Source organism: Phaseolus vulgaris, chromosome 2 (assembly GCF_051622355.1).
Source record: "Phaseolus vulgaris cultivar YP4 chromosome 2, ASM5162235v1, whole genome shotgun sequence".
Taxonomy (NCBI): Eukaryota; Viridiplantae; Streptophyta; class Magnoliopsida; order Fabales; family Fabaceae; genus Phaseolus; species Phaseolus vulgaris.
The window spans coordinates 45,551,330-45,575,133 of NC_143499.1; the positions used below are offsets into that span (position 1 = coordinate 45,551,330).

Genomic DNA, 23,804 nt, shown 5'->3' on the forward strand with positions numbered 1-23,804 from the left:
TCACTATTCTTCCACTTCCAAAACATTAAAAATACCTAATTCCAAAACATTAAACATAAACAAAAACATTAAACATAAAAATTATTGACATTCTTCCATTTCAATAACATTGAATGCCGCCTTAGAAGAACTTTCATCCATTTTTTCATAATTATAATCTTCTCATCATCTACGCACATTAAAACAATGATATTTTTTTCTTGCAGGTTAGCGGGTCAACCCGCTTCGTCCTGCTGCTAGCCCGCGGACTAATGCGGGTTAACGGGTTAAAAAGATTAGCCCACCCTACATTTTTTACCTGCGGACCACGGACCGACCCACATGAACTACCCCGCTTTGTCATCCTTATAAAAAAAACATTCATACCCACTAAGACTATACTTTTCCAACCCAACCCATATAACAACATAAAAAAACATTAATATTTAAAAAAAGCATAATGATTAATAAGTCTGAAAACAGAGTAACTAATTTGGTGAGTCACGCAAGGAATATTTGAGACGATGCAATTAGTCAATTGGTGTTGGTTATGTCCCTACTTCTAGATTTTAGTTTGGAAGCACGGCGCATCATTATTGTCACGCGCTTTTCGCCCAAATTTCAAGGTCAGCGTTTTCGTCCGTGTTCAAACCTCCTTCTTTTTCTTATTCCTTTTACAGCCTCACACATCTCATATTTCTTAAGAAAAAAAAACTCAACTTCTTAATATTTTATACCTTAATTATTAGTTATGGACTGAGTCAAAATCGAATCACTAGTTATTACCAATAGTGTTTACTAAACTAAAATGTGTTTGACTCAATAAGAACTAATTTAAAGAAAACAAATAAAAATTAAGCCTAAGATAAGTAATATCATCTAGCATAAAGAAATTAAAACAATATATGAAAATAATATAATTTTTTTCATTGTGTATTTATAGAATAAAAATATGTAATTTATTAAATAAGAGTTTACAACAATTTTTTATCAATAAAATCTTACTTTAATATCGATTTCATATATATGAATCTTATAAATTTAAAGAATTTATATTAAAATAATAACTTTTTGTGGGAGATGTTTTTACACCACTTTGTTTATATATATATATATATACAAGAATATGATTTCACACATTGTCTCCACAAGGTAAAAGCTCATATAAGCTCTGTTCTATCTTCTTCTGCTTAATTTATTTCATCTACATTGTTCATATCATATCATATAATGAAAAAAATACACACTCAACATTCTACTTCAACTATTATTTCCTTCACACCATACATAATATATATATTATTATAAGTCTCTAATAAAAACTATAGGATATGTAGATCATAGAAATCATGAAAATCTCTGATATGCAAATTAATTAATGTATTGAAGTTCTCAGCGTTTTTGTTTGGCATCGAAATCAGATGTTCGTTTGGTAGGAGGCTCGGAAGAAGAAGCTGCGGATTTCATGGAGAAGGTTGAAGAAGATGACGAAGAAGACGAAGAAACAATAGCATCGTTATTAGTTGCAGTGTGACGAGGAAGCAGTTGGAAGGAAGTGGAAGAAGGTTGTAGTGATGGTGGTCGATTTGTGAGGTAACCTAATTCCCCTGAGCGATGAACTTTTTCTGGAAAATTGAGCTTGGCTTTGGTTCCTTTGAATCTGAGAGCTGCTTCATCGTAAGCAAGTGCAGCAGCCTCCGCGGTGGGGAAAGTTCCCAGCCAAACTCTGGCTGCTTTCTTCGGGTCGCGAATCTCCGCGGCCCACTTCCCCCATGGTCGCTGTCTCACTCCTCTATACTGTCTTCTTGCGTTTCCTTCGTACACACACACATCACGAATTTCAACAAACACCTTGCGAGCATCTTTCGTTATGCACACGCACGTCACATTCACGTATGCTACTTTTCATAACTTAACATTATAAACACTTCATATATTTTTCTTTTATCATTTAGGATATTCAATTTTAGGGTCATACTAATAAACTAATATTTTAATTATATATATTTTTAATTTAAAATATTATTATAATGGTTTGTCTTTTCTGGCTGTTAAAGATTTTTTTTTTAAATGTTATGTTATGTCTAACCTATTTCAATGAAATTGTTTTATAATATTTATATAAACTTATAACTATGTGTATAACTTATGCCATAAATATATATATATATATATATATATATTTAGGTGTATTAAATCTTGTGCTTGATTTTTTTTAAAGAAATTATTAGTTTTGGTGTTCATAATTATTTAAGACAAACTTTCTCATCATTTAAATAATGTGAGTATAGACATGTCACATATTAACAACTATTATGAGATGGCATATAACATGACATGTCTGGGTATATAGTCTACATGTATTTTATATGAATTATTAATTTTAGGGTTTAGGTTTGAAGTTCTTTTAAAGTTGGTATTTTAAAAGTTTTTTATTTATTTACGCTGACCTAATAAAAAATACCAGTTTTATGTTTGGTTTCAAAGAAAAATAATTCTTTGACAGTGAGTTATATACCACTCTTAATATAAATATAAATATATATAATAAATAGTAAATTTATAATTAAATAATATATAAAAATATTAAAAGTTATAACATAGTTATAGCATATAAAAAGATAGATGGTCAATATAAATATATATATATCACAAAAACAAGAAACAACCTTTTATCTGGTAACACAACTTCAGAAAAATATAAATTACCCACATTGATAACTACACACAACGATAACTTCAATGTTCTAACTCACACAGCTCTTTTCCACACTATATACGATCGTCTTCACCCTAATCTTTAAACTATATATATTGTATTATAAATACACTATAATTAACAGCGTACTTTATTAACATGTTGTTTAGCATACAAACATCAAACTTTAGATAACACATTTTGTGTATTTGTCACTACCAAATAAAACGTAGAACAATAAATCTTGTAGTATAGTACTTATACGTCCTGGGATATATTTTGTATCGCTATTACCGTATGTTTGGAGTGAAGGAAGGAAAGAAAGAAAAAAAAAATTCCTTATATAAATCAAGTTTTTTTTTTCTCACACCACAAAAAGAAAAATTTATCTATATATCTTTAATTTCTTTTTTTCTTTGGCATGTTTTCATCATTATCTGGAATGTGTCTATATACTAATAACATTGGTATAAAAATAATTTCAATAATTTCATCCTATTTCTTTTACGCTTTGTTGAAAGAATTTACTTCTTCTTTCTCTTTCTAGTTCACATCATCATTAACATTTTATTCAACATCATAATTAACAGAAATGGTATTAAGAGTGGTAAACGTGAGTATAAAGAAAGTAAGAGTTGTTAATTATCCTGGTCCTATAATTATTAAAGGGTGTAAAGAGTGTGTAAAAAAGAAGTAATAACAAAATATTAAATTTTTTTATGCAGTATCATATAAGTGCATGGGAAACAAGATTGAGAAAAACCATGAACAACACATTAATGTAAACAAAACAGCATTCATGTATATATATGCAGGAGCCTCACGTGATGTAACTTGCAGGATCACACGATGATTTTGAGAGACAAATCAAGAAACCCTAAAGATTGCTATAGCTCTAGCTACACAAGGTAATAACATATAATAGTATATCCTTTTCAGGTTTTAACAAAGATGAACACAACAGGGGAACATAATTCTTGTTTATGCATCAATTCATCAACCTTATCTTCTAATTCCATGGTCCTTAATTACTCCTCAAATCAACTACCAAAGCAATCTATATGGAAAAAAGACAAAAAAAATGTCTAATATAGTATATATGATGATGGCACAGGGAGGAACATACCTTGGTGTTGTGGTGGATGTGATGGTAAATTCGAAATATTCTCAACAGCACTAGACTGAGACACTGTTGTTGTTGGATCTTTGTGCTGTGGTTTGCCACCAATGACTTCAACAAGGGCTGATACCACAGCTGATATGTCTTGCTTAGACTGAGAAAAATAAAACGGAAACGTTTTTTCTTCTGCTTCTTCTTCTTCTTCTTCCAAAGGAAGTGGCCTCTTCCCATGTTTTCGATCCACTTTGGCAACTGAGATCGATCACGTTAAAGGTTCGATCAAGTATCCTACTATATATAGGTAGTTCTTCACTTGGCTGTTCAGCGATGATTCTGAGTGTTAACTGCTAAATTTTGTTTATGGTTTTGCTGAACGTGCAAACTAATTGAATCTAACTGATAAGAAAGTGTGTTGATGTTAGTGTATTTGGGTGGATCGAACATAAAGGCGATCATGGAAAGGGAGAAGAAATGGAACTAGGAAAGAGAAGTGGAAACGAAGCTAGGGTTTTTGAATGAAATTCTGAGGACTACAAATAAACTGAAGAAAGAGGAACACAAAAGTCTTCTGTTCCCTTATTCTTCTTCTGTCTCCTTTTCTTACTTTATCTTTTTTTATGTTTACTTTTTAATTAAACCTTTCCTTTTCATGGTTATCTTATTTTATTAAAAAAATAAAAATTATTAAATAAAAATTAAATTTTAATAATTAATTAAATATCAATTTAAAAAATAATTTATAATTTTTTATTAATAATATAAATTATTTTAGATAATAATATTTTAATTTATAAAATAATATTTAATTAAGTCATTTTTAATTATTTAATTTTTTAAATTAATTTTATTTAATAATTTTGTTGTAATGTTAAGAGATGAATAATATTTTTGTAACTCATATTAACAATCTTATTATAACAATATTATTTTGATTTCATGTATGCTTTTTATATAGTTACTGAAAATAAATAATTATTTGATTGAATATAAATTTTAATGGAAGATTTTTATACTCGGCGTGAGTACATGTGAATATAATATCTAATTAATTTTTTAGATGGAGTATGTGTACATATCCTTGTTAGCATACTCATTCTTTTTTAAATAATTAAAATACTTATAATTTATTAAATAATCTAAAAAAATTATTTTCATTATTTTTATTGGTCATTTCTTTCGTTTTATTTAAATAATTCTTTTATTATAAGATTTTTGTTTTCTTTCTCAATTGTTTTCGCATCTTTCAATATTTTTTTTATAGTTTCCTTCAAATAATGTATTACAAAAAGTATTTTAGAAGCTAGAAAAATAGTTTTAGAAAAATAATAATATAATTATAATGACACATAAATATTTTATTATTAAAATAAAGAATATATATAAAAATAATAATTAATTATTCATGTTTTTTAATATATAATCACCACATTTTTACAAAGTTATTCTCTTTTCCTTTGCCTTCTTTCTCATATTTTGATCATCTCCCTCATCACACTTTTTAGGCAACTAAAAACAAAATTATCTGATTAGATTTTTAGTTAGAGTAAATCTATTAGATTTCCTTTTTCCTACAAAATTATCTGATTAGATTTTTAGTTAGAGTAAATCTATTAGATTTCCTTTTTCCTTGAGTTAGTTTAGTTTTAGTGTTTATCTGAATAGTATGTGTTTGCAAGTGACGTACTAGACACATGAAAGTTAATACTAGAGTACTCTCTACAACTATTTTATATATTTGTATACTTATAACTTAAATTCAACGTCCCACATTAAGTAATTATTACAAGAACAATCTTGTATTATTTAATGTTGTATCAGACTTTCTAATAATCATTTTTACATGCTAATTCTTTATTTTTATAATATAAATATCAATTTATATTAATTATAATTATTTTTATAAACCTCAGTGATTATATTCTAAAAATTATGTAATTTTCTATAGTTTTTCACAAAACCAGCAAGAATTAAAAGTAAACTGCTTTTTAATTCCTTTTAGATAAAAGAAAGTTAAGAAAAAAGTAAAGATATATGATTACATGAAAATGAAAATGAAAGCATATATAATTCCTTTTAGATATAAAAGTTAAGAAAAAGTTTTAAAATGTGTATATTTTTAAATTGATAAATGTTCCGACCTCAATTATAAGAGATAATATCATGAAGGTAAATCATCACATTTGAAGTATTATTTACTTTAGAGATTCCGTCACAGTTTTGTCTTTAAAAAGCATCTCGATGAATTAAGAGAGTAATGTGTATTTAAATTGTCATTGACCTCGACTCATAAGCCATGTGAAACTATATTGACTGAATAATTCTTAAATTAATAAAAATGGGATGATACAATAATGTTACTAAATATAAAAAGTTCAATTATGTATTTTTAAAAGTGGAAAAAGAATTTGTCAATATAAAAATACAATAATCAAAATAAAATTTTACAAAATTTATAACACATTTTTTTTCCAAAGATTGAATTATAAACTAGTGTGGATTTGAATTATTAAAACTGATATTAGTAGGGCCCTATAATGCCACGTGATTAGGTGTATTCTATGAATTAAACATATTAATATTAATTCAAAAGGGTTGTTTTATTATATCTATAACAATATAAAGAGGATTCCTGTACACATTTTTTTTAAAATTTTATCTTTTATAATCTTAAAATATAATAAATATGAAAGTTATTTATTTTAAACTAAAAATTTAAATTTTAAAAAAATTAGAAAAAATTGAATTTGAAGATAAATAATTAAATAATTTATTTTTATTTCAAAATAATTAAATAACTTCTTCTTTAAAAATAACGGCTATATATAATAATTTATCCTCTAAAGAATATATCTCTTTTTTTACACATTTTTTTATAATTTTATTTTTTAAATGACTACATTTTTAAATTCAAAAATTACTAAATTAAGTTTATAATAATACATGTAATGATTAAATATATATTTTCTTTGTATAATGATTTTATACCGTGATGTTATAAAACTTTTTTATTCATATAAATCACGGTTTTGCAAATTTATTTTATTGGATAGGACTCATATTAACAAACCGATAAAACTAAACTATCAAATTTGATAAAAAAAAATCCTTTTGTCAAAAATAAATACACATATACATATGCAACTTTTTTAAGAAAATAATTATTTAAATTTACATATAATAATGCATATATTATAATTCATTGTTTTTTGATAGTATACAAAGAACTCATTATTTTTAATTCATTGTTTTCTTCTTACATAATTGTTACAGAATTATCATATTTGTAAATTAGTACTTTCGTGTTTAGAACATATATAAATAGAAATATATAGTAAAATTTATAATGACACTTATAAACTTACCTCATTAATTCAATAAATTTACAATTATTATAAACTATAATACATTATCTATACCTAATATAAAGGGGATTCCCCTCTTAGCTGTTCTTAATTTTTTTCCTATTTTATCTTTATATTAATATTTAATTTTATTATTGTATTATGGTCATTGTGTCATTTCTTATTCCCCTCTTAACTGCTCTTAATTTGTTTTTCCATTTTCTTCTTACCTAATAATTTATTGTATTAATTTATTTGGACATTTTATAATTTCAAAAATTAATAAAACAATTTTTTAATTTTAAAATTTATTTTATTTATTATTATTATTTAACTGGAGGGTGGAGAAAATGGAGAGATTGATTAGTTACTTTTCTGTTTTAAAGATCTTCTTTTCTATTAAATAAAAAAATTAATTACTCTTTAACTTCTTATTTTAATGTTATTAAGAGAAATTGTTTTTTAAAAATAAAAAAATACTAAAGAAATAAAAAATGCGGTTACACAGGTTAGTAGGAGAGTGAAAATTTGGTACGTTACTTTTCTGATTTAAACTGATATTTTTTTTATTAAAATTGGTTTAAGAAACAGATTTTATGATTCTCTACTACACATAACCCACATGTCCTACTTTCCACTTTCTCTCTCCTAGGTACCTACTTCCCACTTTCTCTCTCCACTACTCTTTAACTTCTCATTTTAATGTTATTAAGAGAAATTATTTTTAAAAAATAAAAGAAATACTAAAGAAATAAAAAATGCGAATACACATCAGTGACTGTGTTCCCGCTAGTCTATAACAAAATTTTAAAGATATTTGAAAAATACGGACACACACGATAACGTATGTATTTCTGCTAGTACATATGATGATTACGGGATCAATTTAATTTTATTATGAATCATTTATATCCATAAAATAATTAAGGAAAACCAGAAAGAAATCTAATATTATTATTTCTTACCAATGCTCATGAAACTCGTTTTTCACCATGTTTATAACTTTGTTTACTCAAACATTAATAGAGTTTCATTGTTTAGGGTTAGTTAAATTAAATTAAGTAAAATTGTTAAAATAAACTCATTCCATAGTTAGGGTTAGTTAACCAACGTGAGGCCACATTGCATTTTACAAAATCAAATATGACCATATTCTGGAAACGAACTAATAGAGAATAACTTTCATAGAAAAAGAAATTGAATATTGCAATTATAATATCTAATATAGTAAAAAAAAAAAAAGAACAGTAGTATTACTGTTTAACCAATGTGGACTTGTCCAAGCAAGAATACCTGCATCATAATTATGTGATAATTATTCGAACATTAAAGTCTGAATTGAAAGAATAAAACGTCTAAAATACAAATCTTTCTATTTATTATGGCCTTTTATCTTCATCATGACAATCATTCTACCACCGTGATGCAACAAATGCAATGAACTAGGATGTGAACTTCAATGAAAAATGTGTATGTGTGTGAGAGAGAATTCAATACAGTTGGATGAATATGATCACCACGCTTTTGTTGGTGGCATCCATTTTGGTGTGTACCTTTTTCCAATAAAATGAATTGCATTTGTGAAGATGAAGGGTGCATCCTAGATCTAATTCTTACAAAGACGCTTAATTTTGTTCACAAATGCTAGTTGGAACAAGGATAGTTTACATAATATAACCTGGAAGGCTCCTAATCAATGAGGAAAGTAAACTGTAACAACATAGCATGGATTTATTATAAATCCTCTATGTATTAGTGGAGGATAGAACCTCCATATTTTTAAATTCATTCATTAAAAAATAAATATATAAATATGCTTAGAACATATAATGAGAAATTTGGGCTACTCTTTGTACAAGAGTAGATTTTTTGGGGACCGACCGAACTTGAGACCGTCCCCCAAAAAACATGAGAAGAAAAGGAAATTCCAATTATGTGGCTCGATGGGACTGTCGAACTCATCTTGACACGTTAAACAACATTAACAATTAGAACAAAGCATGAGTTCTCGGCCCTTAAGCCCTTTTCTTCTAATGAAGGGCGTGGAAATTGCACAATATCAATGAATAGAAAAAATTTAAATTTACATGACTAGACATTCGGTTGGATACTTCTGCTCCGCACGTAAGTTAAAAATTGAGTAGGTAATTCAGCTAGAAGTTCTTGAACAACTGAAATTTCTCCACCTGCAATAGGAAGAAGGTTGCAAGAGATTGCTAAGTTAGACACCATTTGTCAAAAAGTCATGATTTGCAAACATGCTGATACCTACTTTGAACGTCACGAAATGGAACAAACTGGACTATATCACGTGAAGCAACGCGACCAGATGAACTTTCAAGCCTCTCTCCTTTGTCCGCATCTAAAATCTGTGACATTGAACAAAACTACATAAAGCTCTGCAGTGATATACCAGACACAGCTCGATGCCTTAGATGCTAAACAATTGTGATTTTGTGTGTAAAGTGCCACATGTTATCTAGTCTATATACCTCCATTTCTTTGAAATCGGCTCCTCCAACACCAACAATAAGGATTGACAATGGTAGATCCGATGCTTTAACGAGAGCATCTTTTGTTTCTTGGAGATCTGTCACTACTCCATCCTGAAAGGATATTAAACAAATTTCAGCACCGGCAATGGGAAAGGCAAGTTGATGCAAAAATCTTAAAATGTTCTCAGGAGGCAAATTTTCTTGTGTGTGGAACACAAATATTGGTATGCGTCAGCTAACACAAATACAAACAATACAAGCTATGGCCATGCTAAAAAAAATACTTTCGAAACTAGATAAGCACTAGTCACATTTTGTACTAGGGAAAAATTACGATGGAATGGGTCACAGTGGAATTAACATTTTCAATAATTAAGTTTTCAAAATATGACTTACCTCAGTGAACTTAATTATGAGTTAATGCACCCTTTCTCAGTTTACACACTTTCTCACTTTAATGAGTGGAATCAAAATTCCACCTACAAAAATTATAACTAATACATTTTCACAGACCAAAAAGCAATAGTAATAAAAACTGCATATTCAAACTCTTACTGTGATGATTAACAAAACAAAGTACTTTCTTCCGCCATTTGCTACAGATTGGCTTGCAATCAGTGCAGCATTGCTTATGACAGGTCCAAAAAGAGTTGGTCCTGCAAGGGAAACGTTAAGCAGGGCACTTGTGTATGCCTTCATGATTCCTTGGATGCCTTCCACCTGCAAAAAAACAGACTTGTAATTATTATTAAACTATCTTAATATGACAACAAAAGCAAGATCAGATTTAACATTCCTACCTCACAGTAATGGCTGCTTCCATTCAAGTTGAAACAATGGGAGACAGGACCATCAATTGGTCGTGCTCCAAATCCCCATGTAGGAAATCGCTTATCTGAATCATAACACTGTAAGACCTCCCCAACTTCTGAAATTGCCTGGAAAGGATGATACAATATGGATCAGTGACATATAAAGTTGTGAAATCCAAACCAAGAATCATTTCTCACCCTCTGGTATGCATTTGGTCGTCCTGAAGGATCAATATAATGCAAAGAATCTGGAAGGCGTGGATTTCCATTTGAAGCTGGTAAACAAGAGGAGTTAAGTCAATGAAAACACATAGCATCCACATACTAGCCAGAATGTTAGATGAAAGTTTCAAATAGAATTTCTAAAATTGAACCGGTCCTTGAATTAATGAAATTAGTGCTTCAAAGTTCAATTAATTTTAATAAAATATATTAAGCAATATTAAACACAAAATAGTATAATATTCATAAATTCGTAATATTGAAAATTAAACTTCACTTATAAATGTCATAACATATAATATTCGAAATTAAACTTCACTTATAAATGTCATAATATATAATATTCAAAATTAAACATAAAATCAAATATGTCCGAAGAAGACCTTTAAATTCAACACCACACAAAGCAACTACAATAGAAACTAAAAAAATATAATTAATATAACTATCAGCTATCAGCTGGGATTAAAATCGTACCAGTCATACTGACACTAAGTTTTTTAATTAAAATATAAAGCAAACAGATTATGCCTGGTTTTGAACAAATTCTACCTTCGTGCAACACTGCCACAAACACTTTCTCAATAAGAGGAGCCTTGACGTTTCAAGCAAAGCTTCCAAAAAATGTTTGGTCACATGTTGTCCTTCATGCTCTACCTTATAAAAGAGTACTGTCTCACGTTCTTCAAAATAAATCACCCAATGAGCACCTATATGGTACTTCTCCTGATCTTAGTACTCTCTGGGCATTAGGAAGCTTGTCTTACTTACTATATGGCAAGTTGCAGTCTCATGGAAGCAAGTTCAGCACACAAGCTAGAAAGGGTACATTTTCAGGATTAAAAGATGACACAAGGATTTGTCCTAGTGGATACTCTCACAAGGGAAACCTTGATCTTATGTAATTCCATCACAAGTGTCAACATTTTCAGCTCATCGAACTTCTCGTGATGACCAATCAACACTGCCTTCTCAACAAGTGGATTCCCAGCCAAGCCCATAAAGGTCAATGTGTGCTCAACAAAAAGGCCACTTAGTCTCAATGACTTCAAATCTCTCCTCCGCATAACATCACAGGTATGTGAAGTCACCCTCATCTGACAGTGAACCAGCTTTTCATGCAGAGGCAAATAAATGCATGTGATGGCAAGATGCTATGCAGGCCAAGCTCAAGATTAGAAACAAACAAAACTTGGTGCTTTGTGGACCCTCCACCAGCAGCTGGCCCAATAGGAAGCAAGTCAGTTTATAAGATAAAAGGTGTTGATTGCTCGTTCAAAAGACAAGCTACACTTTGTCACGTGAGCCCCCTCATAGGTTTGGTAAATATATCTTCCAACACATAGAGTTGACAAAGCTTGTGTCAATATCTCCTTACTCAATTTTTTCCCTAATGAACTAGCAATCATCCTTAATATATTTGGTAGACAATTTGCAAAGTTGTTTGAAAATATCACAAACACCATTGGATTACCTCCTTCAAACTTAAGTTCTTTAAGGTGTTGTTTTAGCCATATGAGTTCAGAAGTACTAAAGTCATGACCATGTATTCTACTTCAACACTTGATCCTGCCACACATTTTGCTTCTTACTTTTCCATGATACTAAATTTCCTCCAATCAATACACAATGTCTAGAAGTGGATTTCATATCACTAGGTGAATGTAGAATTTAGAGACCTGGAGTTCTAAGATAAAGAGAGGTTTAATTTTTTTGAATTGTTATTCAATTTTTTTATCTCTTCAATGGAAAAAATCAATTATATGAAGAGTACAATAGAAGCTAACAAACTATGCTGATCTGGCATGATTCCAACAGCTCACAAGGATCCTAACTAACAAATTATGCTGATGTGACAATTAGCCAATCAGCTTACAAGGATCCTAACAAACTATGTTTATGTGGCAGTTAGCTGATTGGCTTATAAAAAACATACGAGAAGAACTCTATTACTCTAATAAACTCCCTACAAACTCTGCTTTGTGAGGTACACAGAACCTTGAGGTTGTTCCTCAATGAGTAGAACCTAACCTTAGGAAGAGGCTTTGACATAATGTCAACAACTTGAGTTGAGCAAGAACATTGGATAGAAAACAATCAATGACTTGTTAAGAACCCATTCTCAAACATCGCTCCATAAGCTTAGTTCTGGAATGGAGAAAAGGTTTGTGAGCCAAAGCAAAGGTGTTCTCATTATCACAATAAATGATTGGTGTTGGATCTGAATTCGCAAAACATTTAGCAAGAACTCGACCCACAGAAGTTTAGATGTAGCAATGGTCGACCAAGTTCAATACTCTACTTCAGCAATTGACCTTGCTACCAAAGTTTGTTTCTAAATGGCCGAAAATTCACCACGAAAGGAAAATAGGTTACCAAAGGAGGGGCTACAATTAGGTAGAGGTACCAAAATATAACTTGTGGCTGGAGAATGACTCAATGTTGGTCATACCAATAATCATATTGTTCTTTGGTATCTTTGATTTAGATGACATAGTATAAAGTTTAAATGTAAAAATGAGATTTCATGTTTCTCATATTTATAGGAAAGGAAACATTATGCTAATGAGCTTCAATGCTTTGGTATAAAAGAAAGATGTAACCAGTAGTGGGATGGCGTTCCAGATTTCTTAGATATGATTTCTAGGAATAGGTGTTCTTAACCTTACTATAGGTTTATTTATTGAATGTAAAACAATGCCTTTTTAGATGGATATCTCACAGACGAGGTCTTTATGTGCCAATGTGCCAGCCGCCTGGACTTGAATCAGAAGATAAGTCCATGGTCTGTAAACTGAATAAGGCTATTTATGGTCTTAAGCAAGCTTGTCTTGAAATATTAAAAATTGCCTCATCAATGTGATTCCTCATTATTCATATACTCTAAAACAGGTGCCACAGTTTATGCGTATATTATCATCACAGGAAACAAAACTCCTCTTCTACAAACTCTTATGAAATAGTTTAATTCAGAGTTATCGGAATTGAAGCTGGTTATCAGTCAAATGATTTCTCTCTATCTTACTCCGTTCAAGTACATTTAGGGTATAATTTCTAAGACTAATATGTTGGAGGCCAAACCTATTACCTAACCAATGGTAGGAGGATGCAAGCTTACCAAAGATGGTTCTGTCCTTTACTGGATCCATCATTTCAAATGTCTATTGTTGGCTTACTTCAATATGCAACTATCACACATCCAGAAATTAGTTTTGATGTATATAAAGTATGGCAGTACAGGTCTTCACCTCTTCATTGGACTGCTGTAAACCACATTTTGCACTATCTAAAAGGCACCACCACAACGGGTTTATATCTCTTGCCTTTCTTTCTACACCCTTCTCCTTGAATGCTTATTGTGATGCCAATTGGACTGCTAATCAGATGATTGCAGATCTAGCTCAGGAGCTTATGTGTTTTAGTCCAAATCTTGTCTGATGGTGGTCTAAAAGAGCAAATAGTTATGGCAAGATCAAATACTGGAGCTGAATATGACAGTCTTGCTTTGGCCACAACAGAAGCTATTTGGGTTCAATCATTATTGTCTGACCTTGCTGTTTCTCATTACATGCCAGTTAACTATTGTAACAATCTCAGCATGGTTGCATTGGTCTTAATTCAATTTTACATGCAAGAACCAAGCATCTTGAGTTGGAAGTGGTTTTTGTTAGAGAACCAAGCAAAATTACCTAAACAGAATCCTCACATCCATGTTCTTGCAGTAGATCAACGAGATGATATTCTTACAAAATATATTTCTCCTTCTCCTCGTTTGATTAATCTATTTATAGATCAATCTGAATTTGAGTTGAGGGGGTATTAGTATAAGTAACAAAAAGCACTTTTGCTTCAATGTATCTCATTTTTTGTTATTGGACTGTAGCTATTCCGTTCTCCAGCCAGTTATTGGGACCCATCTCTATCTTGTGCCCACAATAAGTGACTCACAGCTATCTGATGTAACCAACTTTTCTTTCCTCAATAATATTGTTACAATTCATTTTTCATGTTCTCTGAATTCTATTATAAATTTCTGTTAAATATCATAATATCTACCACTACAATAACTAGATGACGTTCCTGCAGTAGATCAATGAGCTGACATGCTTACAAAATCTCTTTCTCCTTCTCGTTTGTTTACTTCTCATTTGATTAATCTATTTATAATCCAAACTGGATTTGAGGGGGTATTTGTATAAGTAATAAAAAACACTTTTGCTTCAATATATCTCTTTGTTTTGTTATTAGGCTGTAGCTTTTCTGTTCTCCAGGCAGTTATTTGGCGATAGTTGTGTCTGACCCATCTCTATTTTCTGCCCACTATAAATGACTCATAGCTATCTAATGTAACCAACTTTTCATTCCTCAGTAATATTGTTACAGTTTATTTTTCATATTCTCTGAAATTCTATCATCAATTTCTGTTAAATATCATAATACCTACCTACTTCTATAATAACTAGACGATTTCCATGGGTTAGTGACTCCTCTCATGTAAGTTTTTGCAAAAGTAACATCGACCATAAATTAGCAACATTTGACAATCTAAGTTATGTAAAAGAAGAAAAGGGGAACCAAGAAAATATTGAGGAAAAACAATACTTACAGATAAATTAAAGTTGAAATACTGCAACCCTACACTAGATGTATAGGAGATTCAACAAAACTTTTTAAACTAAAAAAAATTCAAAACTAAAATAGGAATAGAATATGCAAATTTCAACTAAATAATCATATATCCAAAGACCCAAAACACTAAAAACAAATTCCCATGTTATGAATTCAATAAGCAAAATTACCTAATTTCACATTGATTAAGAATGCTATCGAAATTCGGTTAATGTTCTTCATTTCAAAAAATAAGTAAGTACTTTTTCTAAATTACCCTCAATCATATTTATTGGGGACGGTATGGTGCCTAAGTTTAAACATAAATGGAATTTTGAAATAATAGCTTTAAATAGGATTGAGTTGGTTTGACTTTGTTTATATTTAAGTTCAATAGACATGGCCCTTTTCTTGCTTATATTTGAGTCCAAAGGAAGTATTATCTAAATGTATCACTCGACTATTTTATGCACACATATATACCTGACATTAATTACGACATTTGTTACAACCCAGAAAATAATTTATCAGGCTGGCACAACTGGAGATATATGATATACCTGTAAAATCAACAGCCACCATGAAGTTCAATTCAAACCCCCCAGCCAAGTAATCCAAGAAGGAATATTGGACACTTTCAGCATATTTGTCAACGTATAACCTACCCTTTAACATCTGCATTATAGCTAAACTTTCAGGAAAATATAGAGGAATTAATGATGGAAATGAACTTATTTTAAGAAAATAAAACCTTGTTTTGAGGATTATGACTCGCAGCAGTAGACAGACTAAAATTTCCTCCTTGGCCACTGGAAAAAAGCTTCTCCAGCTCCGTCAAAGATTTCTGCATTTTTCTGATAAAACAAGAATAAACAACCCTAATATGCATTTTATCCTAGAAGTAGATTTAAGGGACAAAGTACAAATGACTGAAAAAGTTAACTGCTGCTTACCCCATCAAATCATGTTTGCCATTGCTATTAAAATTATAGCACTCCAGTATCAAAGGATTTTCCTGTATACAATAAAAATGAGAATGAGATAGCTTCCAGTATGCCAGCATGTCTATGCCAGAGTTCAAAAAAACACCCCAAAAATAAAGGATAAAATATGTGATGAAGTAGGGACAAATTTCCCTATGTTAACAATAAATGGATAACGACCCTTTCTGCAACCATAAGGTTGTAGGACTCTGGCTTGGTGGTCACTTTAATCACTGAAATCTCAACCATTCTATAATGGTGGACATCGCATGCATCAGGCAGTCCTTATGATAACAATGTATGCATGCTTTCAATGGACTTCAGTGGTATACCAGCAGCATACCTTCATTACAAGTTAACACCAACTAAAACCCAATACTATATGTAGAGAGAAATGTAGAAATCACGTGTGATAGAATCCCTGAGAGTGTTGCACAGCAGAGAAACATACAAACACATACATGTAATACATAGTGTAGCACAACATTATATAGAGATGGGCTCAAGCCCATACATAAAATACATTTAACACTCCCCCTAAATTGGAGCATATAAATCATATGAACTAAGTTTTTTACATATATAATCAATTCTAGGATCATGCAATGATTTGGTTAAGACATTTGTCAACTAATGGAATATTCATCTTTGCCCAAGTGGAGATCAAGGTGGGCATAGTTGGAGATCCGAAAATATGATCACAAACTAATGCATATTCGTCTAGAAAGCCCATACAATGTCATTAACATAAAGAAAGTTTGTTGTTGCTTGAGTTCTTGGGCAGGAGTCGAAGCAGGAGGCAAGAGTTCGTTGAAGTCGTGTAAAAAATACCATGGACTTTTCCTAAGTACTCAACCATGGAGCCATCAATGCGACAAGGGGCTATGATAATCAAGAGATTGTGGCAAACAACATAGGCATTGAGTATCATTGATGTATAGCATTTGAGCTTGCTCTCAAACCCCAGAACATGTCTCATGGGTCACGGAAGGATGAATAGTTGACTGAAAAATGCTACAAATTTGGGTATCAACTTTGGTCCAACGAGGGTGTTCCTTTTCATCGATGGAGGCAACTCTATCGATGAGATGGCCAACATAATCATATCCCTTAAGCCAAAGCTTGATATCAAAGGCCCAGGTGTCATAATTAGTGCATCTAACTTGTCATCGTATAGTAAGTAATTGACATCGTAGAGATTGAAGATTCAAACCTACCAGGAACATGACTAGCCATGGGTCACTTGGAAGACAGATAAAATAGTAATGGGAGAGAGAGAAAAGTCCACAAAAGGGAGGAGTGACAAATAGTAGACACCAATCTATAAGATTAAACACTTATTACTAGGTCAAAAACTAATAGTTATAGCACAACTTTTTCTACTTAAAAACATAACAGCCCAAATTCCACAATTCAATTATGACTTGGTCCACCTGACCTCATCATGGAATAATTGATGCAACCCGTAACACAATCACCAAGCACAAACTAGATATGGGAAGAAGACGTTGAGATGAATCTAGCTCCAATTGGAAGAACGGACAGAGGAAGATGATGAACATTAGGGAGTGTTGCTGCTCCAATGTATGCGAGACCAGAAGAGCTAGAATCATTTGACAGCTCGAGTCCGATGGTAGAGTTGGTGGTCGAAGTTTTCGACGGTGGCAATGGCAGACAATTGAATAATTCTAACTATATAATTTTATAGTTATGGAAAAAAAATGCAATAACCTTTCATTTGAGCAAAATTTTGAAATCAATTATATGGATCTTTACTTTCATAGGCAATCAAAAGTAAAATATGTTTATAAAAATATGAAAGCTTGGCAAAAATGTCATTATCACATAAGTATTATTGCTATTTTAACAATCATATTAGCTTAGGAGTATAATTGCATTAAACATGTGTAAAGTGCAACATAAATATTGCCATAAATGGTAGTACATGTACAACATTAATGCTTTTCATAACAACATTACATAGAGTCCCATTAGTAAACTAATTTGCATTTTGTTTTCTATTTTCCATCTAATCCTTAACTTTCAGCACGATATTCTGGCCCCAACCCATGGTTGCCTTCACCGTGGAGTTTTCAAACAATAGAACCGTTAGGATACAATTGCAAGGTATGGGCCTTGAGCCTAACATTGGAAGTAGGGATGGTATTCTATTGTGTGGTTTATAAGGCCTTGGGCTCTTCAACTATAATGACTAGCTTTTGTGATGTGTTTCACCCAAGGTTCTTATCTACAACTCCACAATATTTTCTTTCTGTGTTTGTAACTTAGAATTGTGATTTTCCTAATTGGTGTTTTAGCTTCCTTCACATTTCCTTACGATGGTCAACTATGTTCGTTTGGCCTATTCAAGTTGAGTTTTTCTTCACTGATTTGACCTTGTCTTTGGGAATTGGAATACCCTGGATTGTACTAGATGGACTACACTTGACCTAACATATTAGAATGGATAGGAATATTGAGGATTTTTACATCACATTTGTTTACAGTCCTATTAATAGTTAGTAAATTATTCTTCCATTTCTCTTTTCAATATACTCTGTAAAATTCAACAGACAAAACATCACTGTACGTTAGTTTTATACCTTGCTTCCTATTTGTTGAATATTCATGAACACGGGCTTCCATATTGGGTTGAGATCGTTCTTTACAACTTCTGTTTTGCAAATTGGAATATGACTACCACCTTCCACAACTTTTGATATCAATAAAAAGGGATCCTGTGGGACAAATAAAAGCATGTCTTAGTTAATAATCGTTGTTCCTCATAATGGCTAACAAAAAGTTAAAAAAGACAAAGATACACGTACACTTCTTGAGAAGAGATCCCTATATTCCAAATCAGAACTCCTGAGTGTCATCTCCACTGTTGTCTTTGAGCTAACAGATTCCTCGGCGTGCACCAAGAGCTTTCCACAGTTTCGGGACTGGGTAGATCTGCTAAAATCTTCTGCGTGTAAATCTAATGCCATTGATCGATCAAACTTTGTTATTATCTGCACGGGTCAAATTTGTTATTGTTGATGGATACATTTGTTCTGGATGCTATTTTATTTTCAGAATCGATAGGACAGCATAATTTGAGAGTATATATCTTGGAACCAAAAAATTTCAAAATGTTTGGTACTTACCCAATTTACAGGGGAAAAAACAGCAATAGTGCTAGAAATTAGTGGTAAAAATATAGCTTCATTGAGTGTGAAATGAATTTTCTTTCGGTTGTCAGATATCAGAGAACAAAAACAGTCTCTACTTTACCTCAGATAATGCACAGGTTGCCTCACCTAGATGTTCCTGCTCTTCTAGCTTAAGCATCTGCATAAGACAGAAATATTTACAATGTGGACTTCTATCCTCATGCTTTATCAATATGTTATCACATCTAATGAACTAGCAAGTAAAAATGTCCAGATACAAAAATTAATACACTTTCAGGGAAAGAACTTGTAAAGTATTTTTGCACACCCTTGCAAAGAGATTATAATCAGAACCATTAGGAAAAATGTAAAAGTGGTGTTGTTATCTCCAGGGGTGCACAATGAAGGCTGTAAGGAATCTAATTGTGTAAATAGCAGCAACCAAAAAAATCTCATCCAGTGAGCGATGTATACCAAGTATGCAAAAAAATTTACTGCCCTCCCTAAATGCTTCAGAACTGTGAATTCACATATTCATACAGAAAAGGTAGCATTGCAGCATATAGCATGCAAGTTTTCCCTACAGAATAAACACCTTCAACTAAAGAAAAGTGAATCTAGGAGTCTCGGAGGTAAAATAATGAAAATTTAACTGATACGCCACATCATATAATAAGGCATAAAATACATTTGAAGTCAAAACAGTTGCGTGTGAAATATGAGGATAGATGACATCAAAATACCAATACTTTTCCGCAATTTTCCTTAACTAAAATTAACAGAAATAAGATTACAAGATTCTCAGAATCATTGAGCTGTTTCTAAAAAAAAAAAAACTTTCAGAAACAGGAAATGGTAAACTATTATCTAGTTTGATGGCAAAAATGTATATTTAGAACCATTATCTTACTAAGAAAAGAAGAAGGAAAACTAAAATGTATATGACATAATAAACACTATACCTTTACACTATTGTGAAACTGAGTATCAACATCATACACACGAAACCTGTTATGAAAGAAATTTTACAGAACAGTTCCTGGTGAAACAACAAAAATGTTCATGCGCCTTGTTGGAAGTAAAAACATCAACATTTAAACTTACACTAAATTCTGAACAGTCTCAAAATGATAAGTGAGAGTGTGTTTAGTAATCCATGTAGGATTTAATGAATTCAGAATTACTTCTGTCCGGCCAAGTTCCTTGAGTGCTCCATTTCTTCCTTTTTCATAAAGAACCAACATTGGATCACTCTACAGAGATGAAGCGGTACACAATAATCATGCATTTGATTAATGAGAATACTAGCTATTAAAAGCATGACATTTTATTTAAAGAATCACAATCAGTACATCCAAACAGACAATCGAAATGACCTTGTTGATCCATGTAGTTTGTTTGTTGAACTATTTTAACAAGGTCTAGATCAATATGCCTACATCCTTTACAACCATGTAAGGATGAGGCACGGGCATACTTTGTTTTTGTCAGGAACAAAAAGAAAGTTATTAAGCTTTTCATTTTTAAGATATTCTGTTTGAGTCTTCATGCTCACTACAATTTATTTTGTCAAAAGAATTCACTTGTTAGTATTTTAATAAGAGTTAGGCCAACGTTTGTATGCATCTTCCGCATAAGAGAACCAACTTGTATTTGACCTGAATTTTCCTTTAAAATATGAAATATCTGTGGTGCGCACACGATAAGGGCCATTCCCAAATACTATTTTAACAAAAGGCATATTTCAAATCTCAATCTAGGATTTTCTCATTCAAGAAACGCTCCTACACATATGAATACACTCCATCACCTCTTTCAGCTAGATTTAGATGTTTCTCTTTCAAAAAGTAAGTTCTGTGATGACAGAATGATACGATACAACTAAAACACATGGCATTACCCCTGTTCGGAATTCACACCAAAACATACAAACTCGCTGCTAGAGATGTGCAATTCACAAATGCACGACCCCAAATTTCTAGAACTAAAAAACAACTAATTATCACTACTTCAGAATTTTCCTATTATCAATTTTTCCTGTACGTGAATAACGAGGCGCGTCTAAGATAAATAGTTCAGAAACAAAACATAATTAAGCCAGTATGAAACTGAGATTAACATCAGCGGAGTAAGTAAATGAATAAAGAAATAGCTATAAAAGAAAATTAAAGAAACAGATAAAGAAATTGACAACTGTAAAATTACAACAGCCAAACTACCATCTCAAATCATCTCAATTGTCAATTGAGCATAGGATTTTTCAGAGACCGAGATTCCCTAACAGTATCAGAACCTCATTCATTAAAAAAACTGCAATTCAAATGCGTTCAAAGAGGTTGAGATTCATGCAATGGCTAAAATGACAAACCTTAGAGATTATATCCCGATCACGCAAGCCAGAAGCAGAAAACGACAACTGCAAGAGAAAAGCGATTGATAAAGCTACTAAAGTAGATGCGAATTGAAGTAAAGCGACTTAGGAGTGGTAAGAGAAGAAGAAATAAAAAGTGAGAACCTCGATCTGAGAGAAGAGGCCGTTATAGCCACGAGACCTGAAGAAGTTATCGACGGCGTCGTTGGGACCGGCCGAGTTGTAATGGTCGGAGGCGGTGCCACCAACGGCCATTTTGCCGCCGGCGACGTCGGAGCAGCAGTTGCCCATGGGCTGAAGTAAACGTGTAGTAGGTGACTGGAAAGACAGTGAAAAAAAAAGTCGAAAATTGAAAGGAATATCGAGAAAAGAAAACTTAAGACCCGGAATATCCTATTATGTATCTACTCTGCATATTACCAAATTATCTGTTCTTTTTTCTCGTTACTCTTTATGTACACAAAATAATTGTTAATTAGTTTAAAAACTTATTTGACTAAATGAACTTATTTAATAAAATAAATTATTTTAATAACTTGCAGTATTTTAATAATACTAAATCGAATTTTTATTCTCACTTTCTATTTTTTATTTTTTTTCGTTTATAATGTATTGGCTAATTTAATAATTACTTCTATTTAATATTATTTTAACTCAATCAACTAACATATTACCTACTAACTAGTATTTTAATTTTCATTTATCATATTCCTTAATTTTATCAAACATGCTGTATATAAAATGCCCTTAAAATTATGTTGGATGAGTTGGTAATATTGGTAATCAATTTATAAAAATCGATATTAAACCAGTACATTCAAAATTAGTTAAACGAGAAAAAAAAATGAAAATTTCTTAAAAATTAATATAAAAATATAAAATATAAATTATAATTGAAGAAAAGACACTATTTTTGTTATATTGATTAATTTTTCTATTTAAAAACAATTTTATAAAGTCATTGTATTTAACGGCTGATATAATTACTTCACCGTCATTGAATTTAACGGCTGACATAGTTATATGAACTTCCCAAATCTTCTTATCAGTAGTTATTTAAATAAAAGTAAAAAAAAAAAAATCATATTAACGTTGACTTTTGCTAACCTCGAAATAGCTATTTGCAGCTTTTTTGACCTCTTTGTGTAGTGTATAATAATTAACAATGATAATTTTGAATGCATATGATTAGAATCCTTTATGCTCTTATTTGTACCGTGCTTATTACTAATCATTTTAAACATTTGTTATAATACCTTTTAACAAATGAAATAATAATATATAACAATTAATATTTGAATGAAGTGTAATTAAGTAATATGGTTTAACAAATTTTGTTATTATAAGTAAATGATGACATTGTTTATATCATCACTCTTGCATCATTAATTTTGTTTAAGAAAAAAAAATATAACTCGTATAAGAATAAAATATCATAATCAACATTAACTATTAGAGTTGTTCTAATAATACTAATGAAAACATAATTCCTCTTGGGCGTGTATTCGCATTTTTTTTATCATTACAACACATGTGACACCATTAAGCAATAAACTATAAATTTATCGTTAATTGTTCAATCAACATTAATCATTAAATATGCTTCTCTTTTCTTTGCATTTGACCCATAGAGAGACTCAGTTAAATTGTTCATATCCTTTACCACCACCATCGTCAACCACTTCCCATTCATATCCTCCATCACCACCACCCCTTTATTCTTAACCTTCTCAATCAAATCTCAAAATGTAAGTGTTTCGCTTGTTTGTTCTCCCCTCTCATGGTTCATTTTCTCACTTCTTTTGCTCATAAACTAATGTGTCTCCCATTTTTTCCCTAAGTCCTCTCTTTCTCATAGACTAACCTCTTTCATTCCCATTAGTGCACCTTTATCTTATACGGTTTTTTCCCTTTCAACTTTTTATTCAATGAATAAAATCCCACTATTCTTTTTGTTGTTGTTTTCTTTAATAGTTTTGTAATAAGTTTGATTAAATTGTTGTCTTCATGTATTTTATGA

The 23,804-nt window shown here is 31.1% G+C and overlaps 2 protein-coding genes across 2 annotated transcripts; both read right to left on the reverse strand.

The window, feature by feature from the left end:
• Positions 1-1,118: 1,118 nt before the first annotated feature.
• LOC137809532 (ethylene-responsive transcription factor ERF114) lies at positions 1,119-4,059 on the reverse strand (the record flags this gene model as incomplete). The annotated part of the gene is made up of 2 exons (XM_068610640.2): positions 1,119-1,793; positions 3,804-4,059. Coding segments are annotated over 2 exons (678 nt in total), but the record flags the coding sequence as incomplete, so codon positions are not given.
• A 4,809-nt stretch (positions 4,060-8,868) lies between these two features.
• Positions 8,869-22,219, reverse strand: LOC137812563 (protein BONZAI 1). The gene is made up of 16 exons (XM_068614635.2): positions 21,929-22,219; positions 21,782-21,829; positions 20,518-20,666; positions 20,376-20,421; positions 19,535-19,591; positions 19,087-19,272; positions 18,862-18,996; positions 16,229-16,290; positions 16,027-16,129; positions 15,836-15,950; positions 10,644-10,720; positions 10,434-10,571; positions 10,189-10,353; positions 9,631-9,744; positions 9,411-9,507; positions 8,869-9,324 (listed from the first exon to the last, which is right to left on the reverse strand). Exons 1-16 carry the CDS (start codon positions 22,073-22,075, stop codon positions 9,230-9,232), a joined length of 1,734 nt encoding a protein of 577 aa, XP_068470736.1. The 5' UTR covers positions 22,076-22,219; the 3' UTR covers positions 8,869-9,229.
• Positions 22,220-23,804: the final 1,585 nt, after the last annotated feature.

Excerpts from the sequence above, each read along its gene's own strand:
- LOC137812563 (XM_068614635.2), bottom strand. The coding sequence starts at position 22,075 with ATGGGCAACTGCTGCTCCGACGTCGCCGGCGGCAAAATGGCCGTTGGT. Across the intron at positions 18,997-19,086 it reads GGGATCTCTTCTCAAGAAGT|GATCCCTTTTTATTGATATC; the intron begins GTACGTGTATCT and ends TTTGTCCCACAG. Across the intron at positions 16,291-18,861 it reads TTCAACAAATAGGAAGCAAG|GAAAATCCTTTGATACTGGA; the intron begins GTATAAAACTAA and ends TATTGTATACAG.